Source organism: Argentina anserina, chromosome 4 (assembly GCF_933775445.1).
Source record: "Argentina anserina chromosome 4, drPotAnse1.1, whole genome shotgun sequence".
Taxonomy (NCBI): domain Eukaryota; kingdom Viridiplantae; phylum Streptophyta; class Magnoliopsida; order Rosales; family Rosaceae; genus Argentina; species Argentina anserina.
In genome coordinates this window covers 15,147,991-15,159,748 of record NC_065875.1, presented here as the reverse complement: position 1 = coordinate 15,159,748, position 11,758 = coordinate 15,147,991, and the positions used below count along the sequence as shown (strand labels likewise).

Here is an 11,758-nt window from a genome sequence, read left to right as displayed (position 1 = left end):
TCTCCGCAGAAAAGGTCACTCACTAAGCAATGGAGGTGTCAAGTCATGCCAAATGAAGATAAGGGATCTTCCTTTCTTCTTCAATCAGCTGCTTTTCTTGGGGTTCACTCTACTGAGGCCCCTTCAGTCTTGAAACACTTCAAATTATTGAGGCCGCCTGGATTTGTTTGCATGCTCATATCTCTTATATACACCAGAGCTTGAAAAAAGATTGGAAAAAGAAAAAAGACATTGGGTCTTTCATTCTTTCATGAAATACCAGACATGAAGCACACATATAAGTATATCCAGAATTGACAAAATGCTTGCAGAACAGACATCAAAGGACCACCTCCTATTTTCTTCTGATAATGATGGGAATCTCATTCTTGTCCGTTGAAATTGCAGAACTCATGGCACGATTATTTCATTGGCGATACATCCAGAATACAAGATCAATGAATAACAACTTTCCATGTCACTAAAATCAGGATCCTGAATTATCAAAAACCATGTTACAGTAAAAATCTGCTGATCTTTATTTCTAGCCTAAATTCAAAAGACAATCTGATATTGCATGGATAAATTTGGGGACTGCAGTACCATAACACCAGTTGCACCAGCTGAAGTTCAAGACTGATCATGGATTCATGGGTTATAATGGATGCAAATATAGCCCTCTACCCATCTGCCTCTTACTAAGATCTATCTGGTACTACGAAAAATGTCTTCTGTATTCATATTTACATTCGGGAAAAAGTTAAATTATGAGTTTACATGTAATATCTCACCATATTACTCAACTGACTGGATGCAATACGATTACAAAATGAAATTTTCTTATTTCATCTTTGATTCTACACAAAACCACTTTGTAACTTTCTATTCCCATATATCCCTTAACAGGTAGAATTTAGCACAAAGACAATTAGCATAGACGACAAAATTACTAGACAAAACCAAAGGTTGATTCGGCTGTTTGTAATACTTGTATTACAGTTCACCAAAAAAAAAAATAACCACACCAGGAACAGGAAGTTTCCAATTGATGTTTGAGCGTGGAAATCATTACGTCAAGTTAACACACCTTACAACTCCTCCTACAGTAGCCAGGAAGGTCAGCAGACCCAACCATATACTCTCGGTTCTTGGTGCATTCCCCAAGGGCAGCCCATCTCTCACAACTCTCATTTAGATCTGTGCAGTTTCCACCAGTATCCAAGATCTTGTCAAATGAGTCAACATGAATCCATTTAGTCGCTGACCATTTCTCTCCCTCAATCACTGGGCACCCTGCATGGAGACTATTTGTGTCTGGAATAGCGTTTGGGTGGAGACTGAAGAATAGAAGGGCATCTCCTCTTCGTGGTTTCACTAATTATGTCCAAGATGGAGAGAGAGAAACAGCAAATAACATCAAACCTTATACAACCTACAAATTAACAAAATTTCTACAACTATTGATAGAAGCGCTGCTAATTTATCTAGAGCTTGATGCAGAATTAGCAAGTATTATCTAGAATGATTCTAGGAATATTTTATGTTCCAAGATTTAACGTTTACATTATCAGAGCTTTTACCTGCAATTCCTTTCTTTGCACAGTCGGAGAGACTTGCATCTGGTTCTGCAGCCTTACGGTGATGAACTTCCTGCACAAAGATTGGTTTACTAAAACAACCAGTAATAATATTAAAAAGGAACAAGAAAGCTGGATAATTATTACCACCCGATCCTTCTACTGATGAGCATGATAAGTAATTTGTTAATTTAGTTAATTTTTATTTATTTAATTTTTATCGCCAGGTATCCTCAACACTTCATGCTTATTATAACAGACAATGGGTTGGAACAGTACATGCAATGGAAGGTTTTGCTGATTCTAATGTAATATTGAAGGCAATGAATTTTCGCTAATCCAACTGTAATATAAAAAAATGCAGTGCAGATTCAGGTCTGAAACATGAAGAATTTAAGGGCTAATACAGATGAGGTATAAAAATTTGATACTCTTACAAAAGGAACCAAGTTAGATTCTGAGACCCATACGACACTAAAATCATTGAAATTCTGATAACATTAGCCCATATAATGGAGCTAAAGTTTGCTCAATGGAATGGAAAAAGTAAATACTCCAACTAACCTCTGCTAGAGGAAACACTGTTTCACCACCTTTGGCCACATCAGTAAGATACATGAGTACAGTTGCTACACGATGTCCACCTCGTGCAATGTTGACCTTGTCAGCAAAGTAATCATAGTGTGGTTCATATTTCTGCCCAGGCTCATATCTCAGTACTTGTATGTCTTCTCCATTCTCTTAGGATGAAAAAAAGATACATAAATGCGTGTACCAAAATATTAAGAGTCTGCTTATAGATCATCTCATTCTTTAATCTTTATCGATCTAGAATTGAAAATACTCACTCAATGTTGTAAGAATAGACAACCTCCGAAACCTTATCAAGCTACTAATATTCAATATTAGTCTAAATTTCCTTACCCGTTTTACGTCTGAAGCAGTTCGGGCATAGTGGGACTTATATTAAAACTTAATTTTTTGTTTTGTCTTTATATTTTTCTTCTGGTCTTCATTTTGACATCAGTTATCAGAATATCAGTACAAGTAGACATCCAGATATTTGGCTCATCATATATAGATGTGCTCAAACAAAAAGAGGAATACGAGAGTAAAATAATAACCACGTCAAAAGCAGATCGACTTGTTGCTTCACATATTTGTGTCCCATACCTCCCCTACTAGATGCATCTATATTCATATATACCTATTCTTGTGAAGCCTGTGTGTTCCTTTCCAAATTATGGCTGGTAGAGTCCACACACTTATAAGTTCCTTCCAAGCTACCAATAGCCTTTTTATGGAAAATAAACAAGATCGAGCCTTGCTTCATCACAGTCGGTGAACTCAATTGGACATCAGACTGCCATTTACGAGACCTTATTTGCAGTGGAGGCCAGGGGAAGGTCTTAACTCTTAGTATTCTAAATTTTTTACCACTCTGCCGCACAATACCAGCAGAACCAATTCCCATACACTTAAAGGAAGGTCCCATTTTCATGCACCCATAGAAACCGGACCTATGAGTCAGCCAACTATAATCTAAAAACTTTAACCATTCCACTGTATATGGTCAGAATTGACAGTCATACATGATAAAATTTAACTTCTTCTCATTCACTACTAAACTTTAAAGATCAATAAATGCAATACTGGAGAACTCACTCAAAGGGCATAAATTGATTTCTAAATCATTGAATTGAACGATAGACAAACAGTGACATTAATTTGATCACTTAACAGTAACTACATACTCAACATGATACCGAAAAAAAAAACAACGTAAACGGTATGCTTCTGTAATCTACTTACCTTTAGGGAGAAAGGTCCATGTTGCCAGCTTCTCCTCTATACCGGCAATAATATGATCCTAAACACAAAAGGATTCAAATTGCACAAACACATTACATACATACATGTAAGTAACCATTTCAACTCTCTCAAATCCACATTGTCTAATTCAAGTAACGTTCTTTTCGGGCCGAAAATCTTCCCAAACAAATAGAATGCACACATAATAAAGCACAGATTTTGACCACAAATGAAAATGGTGGGAGACAAAACCTTGGCCTTGGGGATGAACATGCCGGAGCTGGTGCGAACCTCGCTGAGCTTGCTCTGACCGGACAAATTATCGGCGACGGCCGATCTCTTCAGCTCCGATTTCGCCTAAAATCCCAAAGAACCAGAATTGCTCAAGTTTTACAGAAACTAAACGAATTGAAACGTGCGAAAGATCACAAGCTACTCACAATGGAGATCAAGTGGTCACATTCGAGCTCGGAGAGTAGACCTTGGTACACGAAAGCTCTGAAATTGATGATCCAATCGTTCAAAGTTTGAATCTTTTTGATGATTTAGTGATTTACAGATAGAGAAAAGAGAATGAGGATGGGGAGAGTACCTGGGGTTCCATGAGATCTGCTTGACTTTGGAGGGGTTGACTGTGAAGGTGGCAGAGGTGGTGGTGGTGAGTGAGAGAAGGAAGAAGAGGAAGCAGAGGTGAGTCTTCATTGAGATTTGAATGGAGAGGTTTTCAGAAAGGGAAAGAGAGTCGATTCAACTTCCGGTGATGTTTCTGCAAATGGGAATAAGTCTCTAGTTCTCAACTTCTAATAAATCCAACTCTGCTCATCTATGGCGCCATCTAGCGTGACACATTGGATAGAGTAGCCTCTAGATTCCCACATCGTACAATGTCAAACACAAGAGCACTAGTAGCTGCACTTGACACAGAATCAAACCAACTAGCACACATGAAGCTATAATTACAATTGGGTATACCCTTGATTACAAATAGCAAAATATTAGCTCATGTGGACTAAACCAACAGTTACTGTCCGTAGCCATCCCAAGACCGTGGCTCAATAACCCTCAATTACCCCTTAAATATTTAAAAGTAACAACAATTACTGATCAGATATTCATAACAACGGTGAGTGAAGAGAGGGGTGGAGGCTGTCTTTCAAGTTCAGTGGTGTTGGAGGGCGGCGAAGAGTTGTTTTTCGAGGATCAATGGCTTTAGAAGGCGGCATAGGGTTATTTTTGATGTACAGTGGCCTTAGAAGCGCGACGGAGGGCAACAAAGACTTGTTTTTTTAGGCTAAGTGGCATTAGGAGAGCGGCAGAGTGGAAAAGATTGATATCTAAGGCTCAATAGCATTAGAGAGGTACGTAATTTAGATTATGTTGCATTAATGAGACTTAGGGCTTTTTATGAAGTAATTAATATGATTACCTTAATGTGGTTAATATGATCCCTAACTGGTAGTGTAGGAGGAACATATCTTGAATCATTTTCAACTTAGTAAACAATTGTGAGATACTGTCTAATTTGATTTTTGACATCACGAAAATCTAGTATGCATAAACTTCATGAGAATCGCTTACAAACTTATAGTACAGACCTCTGGTAAATGAAAATGAGAATTGCAGATAAGCGCTCATCTTCTTAAGCCAATCTTTACATCACTAAAATTGTCAGTATGTCACTCAAACACCATCCTTTTTCTTCATCCAATTACTTTCATTACAAGTAATTACAAATTTACAATGCTTACATAACATTGTCTTGCACGTTGATATGTTCTCCTGGTTTTAAACAGATTAGCTTCTGCATTTTGAATTCAAACTAAACTCTTCATCGATTCTTCAACAGAAAAATTCACACCTCAGTACTGCGGCCTAAATCAAAGTCGAGACGCTTATCCGTATCAGTTAAATACTTGGTGGAGTTGTACTCATCTGCATCTAAGAGCTCCTCAGAATATGTTCTCTGAAGCTTTTTAGACTTCTGTCGTTTCTTTACAAGATCCAAACTCTCTTGATCACCTTCTAAAACCTGGACAATCTGTGGTAGGTTCAAATTCACATCAGAATATGTATCTGACTGTTGAGCTTACATTGCCAAAACGAAAAAAAATTATGAACTTGATAAAATGAAGTAAACGTGCCTGCCTCATTTGTGGTCGATTTACTGAGGACTGCTGTAGACACATTGAAGCTATCGAGGCAAGACATTTCATTTGTTCCATGTTGTAGCCGTCAGCAAGGCTCGGATCAGCTAGCTCTTTCACATTATTTCTCATGAGTAAAGGTTTGGCCTGAAGAGTTATGTTCAAAACAGGAATGAAATTGTTTTGCAAATATTTCACTACTACTACCAAGCACCTTCAAATAAACTGAGAAACGGGAGGATACAGAAGAAAACATACCCACATGACAAGGCTTTTATGTGAGCTATCCAAAGCTTGCCGGCCAGTGATGAGCTCTAATATTAGTACTCCATAAGCGTAGACATCAGTTTTTTCATCTACTATGCCATGCATGAAGAACTCAGGGGGAAGGTAGCTGTATTGGTTGGGGGAGTGGAGTTTTGTTAAGATTTCTTAACTTAGTAAAACCAAATTAAAAGACAAAATTTGCATAGGTTCAAATTAACTAACCCAAATGTGCCTTCAAATTTTGATACAATGTGGTGAGTCCATTGATCTGGAAGCCACTTTGCAAGTCCAAAATCAGAGATCTGAACACAGAGATGTGATTTTAACTTTTCAAGAAGCAGGTTTTCATAAATCAGCAAAAGCTACTGATAAAAGAAATTTACCTGAGGCTCAAAATCCTCTGCAAGCAATATATTAGAAGCCTTAATGTCTTTGTGTATGATTCTTCTCTGGCACCCCTCATGAAGATACACAAGGCCCTTAGCAGTCCCTAAAGCTACTTTATATCTGATACCCCAATTTAGCATCTCTCTGGGACCTAGAAATGATTGACAAAGAAGCAAAACCGATGATCAAAATGTCAGTGAAATTGAGAGGAATTTAAGTTGTAAAGGATTCATATCAGTATATCTACCAACCATAAAGTATAGATGCTAGGCTTCCATGGGGAGACAAATCAAGAACAAGATGCATCCCTCCTTCAACCCCATATCCAATTACTTTTGCTATGTTGGGGTGGTCAACATGAACTATAACACCAAGCTCAGATAAGAAGTCTGCTGTCATTTCTTCAGGATTACCTCTAATCAGACGTTTAATTGCAACAATCTGCCCATCCTCCAAGATTCCCTTGTATACTTCAGCATAGCCCCCCTCCCCAATCAAGTTCTCTTTACAAAAGACAAAAAGAACATGTTATGAGAACCCTTAAAAAAAAGTGCATCATATAACATTATACCAGCAATGTAGCTAAGAAATGTAATACAAGTTCTCTGAAAATGTGAACAGACCAATGTCAAAGTTGTTGGTTGCATCTTGGAGCTCAGAGAGTGAGTAGTTCTTCCAGGAAGATTTAAAGCAGTACAGTTCAGCATCCAAAGTAGGCCTCAGACTGGGACTGTTTAGTGTTGGAATGAAGTCTTCTCTTATTCGTTTACTTTTCCGTCTTGTGAGTTTTGGTTTTGCTGGATTCTTCATCTGAGGGAAGGTTTGGGGTCCTATTCTCAACATTTTGAAGAAACCACGAAAGGGGCTGTTGACGGTGTTGAGTTTTCCTTCCGAGTCTGAAGCACCACTGGCTCTTCCATCCGAGTCTGCAGTGCTTGCCTTGGGAGTTGATGCTCCAGATTCTAAGCGTCTTGGGAAGTCATTTACTGGAACTGGTCTAGGAGAACAGTCATCTATGACTGTCTCTTCCAAATTCAATGATCCCAAATCTAATCATCACAAATTCCCAACATTAATACCACTACATCACAACAATGCAGGAATACTAACATTTCCAGGCTAGACAAGGAAAAGAAATGAAGTTGTTACCATGAGTTGAAAAGGTTTCAGAGAATCCGGCTCTTGTTCTTCTTGTACTAGGACTAGGAGCCGGTGAATATGGAACAGCTGGTGCAGGGGTAGCAGCCTGCCCTTCTTGATTTTCTTTGGAGACATCACGCGAAGCATTGCTGCCCATTCAATGTAAGCCTCTTATTGTCAGCAAGGAAACCAAAAAATATGACAAAACTAAACACAGCCTAAGCGCCCAAGAGCAAATTCAGACCACGATAGTGAGTAGTACTATACTACCGATCACCCAAGTGGAGGAAAATCAATGAAGAAGAAGCCAAGAACAATATACGGCACATGTAAAAATATCTCAAGAACCAAACAAACGATTTGAGTACAGATTACAGAAGCACCATTGAAACATCATCTCTTGAGCGACAAGGGAAAACAAGCCAAAACAGAAAGCCCAAAGGAAAAACAAAAACGAAAGCGACATTGTATAACTGCACAACAAAGAAAACCAAAAAATGCAGCCAAGCCAAAACGTGACAATGAAAACCAGAGAGAATAGAATACATACTGCTTAGAGACAAATGCCGCAAACCCGGAAGTGATGAACTGAAGAGCAGGCACGGAGGCGATTACCATGAAGAAATTTTGGGGTCAGATTGTAGGGCATCTTCCATACATTTTTTCTTTCTTTTTCTTCAAGGGCTGCCCAAAACCGAAGTGGGAGGCTGCAGAAGTTAGCCAAGGAAATGACAGGCAGCCAAAGAGAGGAAAACTCAAAACAGTGGTTGGCATCGTTTTCCTGTCTTGTTGTCTAAATATTCCAATATTTTTGGACAAATCCAACGAATATTCATGCTCCAAAATCGGGCTTCGTTGTCACTTTTTGACACAAATATGTGGAAATTTTAGCATGTTCATGCAAAACCTTGGCTTTCAAGCAAGCACGCATATGGTTTTTATTGTTTATGCACAGCTCAACTCATTCCCTCCCATGTTGGGGTTCTGGATACGTGAACTTGATAACAACCCTGTTTATCCTGTATAGCCATTATGTAGGTTTTTTTTTTGTTTTGTTTTCTCCGGAGCTAATTATGTCATTATTTCTTTGTTGAAGAACAAGGTGGACTAGGTGGCCGCGAAATATGAACATTACATGACGATAACGGATAAAACTGACCATGTATAGCGGCCTAATATGAACATTACGTAGCGATCATGACACTCTAAAATTAGCTTCTTTTCACTTTATCCACTCATCGTCATCATTAGTTAATGTGAAATAGACTATATTTAGTGTCAGAATCCTCTTCCTAAACAATGGCTGGTTCTAACTAGAATCTTTCTGGTTATATAAATGCAATGACTAATATCAATGTTATGTGAAAATGATATTAGACTCAATTGCCCCCGAGGGCATTACTAAAGCCTTCCTTAAAGGTGTATTAGAGTATCAGACACGGACTATGAAGCAAGTAATATGAATCAGGAACTGATAGTGTTCACGTTCTAAGTTTGGAGTCCTCAACATACAACATATTTAAGGTGTTGTGTTACCTATCCTCCATTCACAAGCCTTTAAGAAGTCGGAACAAGTCATTTTCCAACATTCTCGCAAAAGTTACTACTCATACAGTTAAAGGGGTTCAAAGAATTGGTTTTAGTAGAGATTTATAATTTACATCAGAAACAGATGGAAGTAGTGAAACTGAAGCTTACAGACCTCGACTGCCATGTCAATGGACATTACGACTGATCAATCCTTCAAATATAGCATACAGATCCTTATTGTCTGGGCCAAATATCTCATCGGCTTTATGCAGAGTCTCCTGAAATGCTCCAGTTATATTCGTAGATGAGTAAACAGAACAGTCACTGAATCAAAAATTCGAAAGAGAGATAGAGGTAGGGAGAAATACCTCTTTTGTTTGCTTGTGGGCATTTAGTTCCTTAACATTTGCCAAAAATGCACCAAACTGCTCATAAGACAAACGACTCCTGAGGGAAACAACAGAACAATGTCAGACTTACTAAAGCACCATATGCAAAATGACTTCTGATAGCAATAAAAGAAAGAAAGATTACAAACAGATGACTATCCAAAAAACTATTTGTAACTTGAAGAAAAAAAAACAACAGCGGGAATTTTTCTTGGCATGTTGGGGGTATTCAAAATCAACTCAGTAGTCACTACCGTATCAATAAGTTACAAGAAAATGGGGAGAGCTCAAATAAAAAATATTAAGTAAAGTTTATTCCTGGCTAATGTGTTGATGTTAAACAGGAGAGCCCAGTTACTTGGAAGGCAGATATTTTTGCGAACAGAATAGGGAGGGGTGGATTAGAGGCATTCGTACTATCATTATAGCCACTAGAATTATTGAATGCATAGTTAACGTAATTCAATCAGTTTAAATCTGATACAAACACTACCGGCCATTACAGTATCATCTGTATCATTACTATGGAAGATCACTCAATTTTACATACCAGAAACATGTGTTTTAGTAGGATGTAAAGTTTTCTGTGAAGTGTACTTTCCACCAGACTTGATAATCAAAACTAAACTATGTTTTTACCTGACTTGGCGGAAAAATTCTTTTCCATCCACTCGAGTCCTTCCTGAAACATATTAAGAAGAAAATACCAGCATTAAAAGAATGTACATAGAATTACCTTCGAATTGCAAGCAACGACACTTCAATAAGGGCAATTTCCATTACGACGGCTACAATGTCAATCGATTCTACATCTGAAAGAGTGTTATCTACTATTGAGGATAGCTCAAGCAGGAACCAATGATTTCAAACAGGTCAGTGGCAAAACTCTTTTAAGAATCTAGCAACAAATCAATTCCTAAGTTGCGATGAGTAATTAATTAAACTAATCTATCAATAAATTTCATCCGGAAAAGGTTTCTCGAGCTAACCATATTCAGAGCCAGACATGGAGCCATGATGGCTTGAGGGCGCTGAAGATCTATCATCAAACATGCCTCTTGAGGTAGCAAATGACATGGAATGCCGCTTTGGGGAAACCGGCTTTGAAGTCCTCGTCGGGGATGTGGATGCCGAATAGACAGGAGGAGAACCAGGGGGAGTAAGCCGCGGTGTGCTAGTTTGGGATGCTAACAGTAGGCCAGGTGATATGCGAGGAGCTCTTGGGGCCGGCATTGCAACTGCACACCGTAAGAGATACAACAACATTAAAAAGGACACATTATGTTGAAGGTTAAGCACATTATTCCCTAGCCAAAAAATGAGCAGTCTGGCACAATGCAAGCATATAAGATATCATTTCAAACTCAAGAACAGAATCAAATAGTACCATTTGTGTCGCGATCATCGATATATGTGCTTGCTGCATCGGAGAATTGGCTCTGGACTGAAGATGTCCTCGAAGGTGGCAATGTAGCATCATATTCTGAAATCACAAGTCAAATTATGGATTCATTTCATACTCAACCATACAATGAAGTCCTTAACCATATGCAAAACGTTAAGAAGAAATCACATTAAAATTAAAACAACTACAAACAAGCATACTAAAACAACACCCTAATCAAATCGCTTTCCACACTTTGCTCATCAAATCAACGGCGGAGATATCTCGAAAGCAAATCAAGCATCAGCTAAAGAACTTGAATTTAGTATAATCAGAATTAAAATTAGTAGAGACCTGCAGGTCCAGTCTGGGACTGAGAAGTTAAGCCGTCGTCAGATTGCTCCGTCGGCTTCGCCACCACTCCCGGAGCTCCTCCGGTGTCGTCCTCCTCCTGCAGCGAACGCATAAGCGTCTTCCTGAACACCTCCAGCTGCAAATCGCAACACAAAATTCCGAACTCAGTCCACACAAAAACGACGTCGTTTAACAATCCAGAATTGAGGAGTGCCGTTGCTACCTTGGAGACATCTCTGTTGAGCTTCCTCACAGTATTGGACAGGTAGTTCTTCTCCTTCACCAGCTCCTCCTGCAAAAGTCAACCATCAGTCAACGGAAATGGAAGCCGGACCGGGTTTCGGGTGACGGCACGGACCTTCTGCTGCTCGGCGAGGGCGAGCTTGTCGGCGGCGTCTGAGAGGGAGGCGAGCTGGGCGCGGAGGTCGGCGATGAGGGTGTCCTTGTCGGCGAGCTGGGAGTGGAGGGCGTCGGCGTCGGATTCCAAGGAGGAGACACGTGTCGCGAGGGCAATGGAGGTGATCTTGCGGGCCACGTCGAGCTGGTCGAAAGGATCGGGCGGCAGAACTTGGAGCACTTCCTCGGGAAGGTCGAAGTTCTGCATTTTTCTCTCTCTTGGGGCCTTTTCTTTTTTTGGTTTTCTGAATTTCTAATTTCAGTCTTTTTCGTTTGCTTTTTTATTTTTTGGTCTTTTAATTCCATGGGGACATGTCACATGTTGTACAAAATGAGAGCAAGGTAGTTTTTTGTTTTAGGGGAAATGAAATATGTGGTGAAGGAATGGATAGGAGAGAG

The 11,758-nt window shown here is 39.3% G+C and overlaps 3 protein-coding genes across 4 annotated transcripts; all 3 read right to left on the bottom strand.

Annotated features, from left to right (window-relative positions):
• Positions 1-752: 752 nt before the first annotated feature.
• Positions 753-4,270, bottom strand: LOC126792664 (probable prolyl 4-hydroxylase 4). The gene is made up of 7 exons (XM_050519118.1): positions 3,961-4,270; positions 3,809-3,866; positions 3,621-3,725; positions 3,369-3,426; positions 2,121-2,296; positions 1,560-1,629; positions 753-1,353 (listed from the first exon to the last, which is right to left on the bottom strand). Exons 1-7 carry the CDS (start codon positions 4,068-4,070, stop codon positions 1,058-1,060), a joined length of 873 nt encoding a protein of 290 aa, XP_050375075.1. The 5' UTR covers positions 4,071-4,270; the 3' UTR covers positions 753-1,057.
• A 678-nt stretch (positions 4,271-4,948) lies between these two features.
• Positions 4,949-7,993, bottom strand: LOC126792662 (receptor-like cytosolic serine/threonine-protein kinase RBK2). Of its 2 annotated transcripts, none has more exons than XM_050519115.1 (9): positions 7,857-7,993; positions 7,316-7,455; positions 6,790-7,215; positions 6,418-6,669; positions 6,163-6,317; positions 6,002-6,081; positions 5,771-5,906; positions 5,510-5,659; positions 4,949-5,406 (listed from the first exon to the last, which is right to left on the bottom strand). In XM_050519115.1, exons 1-9 carry the CDS (start codon positions 7,922-7,924, stop codon positions 5,221-5,223), a joined length of 1,593 nt encoding a protein of 530 aa, XP_050375072.1. In that variant the 5' UTR covers positions 7,925-7,993; the 3' UTR covers positions 4,949-5,220. The 2 variants fall into 2 exon arrangements, with proteins under 2 accessions (XP_050375072.1, XP_050375073.1); XM_050519116.1 differs by having other exon boundaries at positions 6,580-6,669.
• Positions 7,994-8,822: 829 nt separating this feature from the next.
• On the bottom strand, positions 8,823-11,758 carry LOC126792663 (uncharacterized protein At4g15545). The gene is made up of 8 exons (XM_050519117.1): positions 11,322-11,758; positions 11,187-11,255; positions 10,964-11,099; positions 10,613-10,708; positions 10,215-10,463; positions 9,865-9,907; positions 9,205-9,283; positions 8,823-9,114 (listed from the first exon to the last, which is right to left on the bottom strand). The coding sequence occupies exons 1-8, from the start codon at positions 11,565-11,567 to the stop codon at positions 9,022-9,024; spliced, it is 1,011 nt and encodes a 336-aa protein (XP_050375074.1). The 5' UTR covers positions 11,568-11,758; the 3' UTR covers positions 8,823-9,021.

Coding starts and splice junctions, on each gene's coding strand:
- LOC126792662 (XM_050519115.1), bottom strand. CDS start 7,924: ATGGTAATCGCCTCCGTGCCTGCTCTTCAGTTCATCACTTCCGGGTTT. Junction 7,216..7,315: donor TGAAACCTTTTCAACTCATG/GTAACAACTTCA, acceptor TGTGATGATTAG/ATTTGGGATCATTGAATTTG. Junction 6,082..6,162: donor CAGAGGATTTTGAGCCTCAG/GTAAATTTCTTT, acceptor CTCTGTGTTCAG/ATCTCTGATTTTGGACTTGC.
- LOC126792664 (XM_050519118.1), bottom strand. CDS start 4,070: ATGAAGACTCACCTCTGCTTCCTCTTCTTCCTTCTCTCACTCACCACC. Junction 3,726..3,808: donor GTGACCACTTGATCTCCATT/GTGAGTAGCTTG, acceptor TTGGGATTTTAG/GCGAAATCGGAGCTGAAGAG. Junction 2,297..3,368: donor ATGGACCTTTCTCCCTAAAG/GTAAGTAGATTA, acceptor TTTCATCCTAAG/AGAATGGAGAAGACATACAA.
- LOC126792663 (XM_050519117.1), bottom strand. CDS start 11,567: ATGCAGAACTTCGACCTTCCCGAGGAAGTGCTCCAAGTTCTGCCGCCC. Junction 9,908..10,214: donor CATGTCTGGCTCTGAATATG/GTTAGCTCGAGA, acceptor AATATGTTTCAG/GAAGGACTCGAGTGGATGGA. Junction 9,115..9,204: donor CCCACAAGCAAACAAAAGAG/GTATTTCTCCCT, acceptor GGAGCATTTCAG/GAGACTCTGCATAAAGCCGA.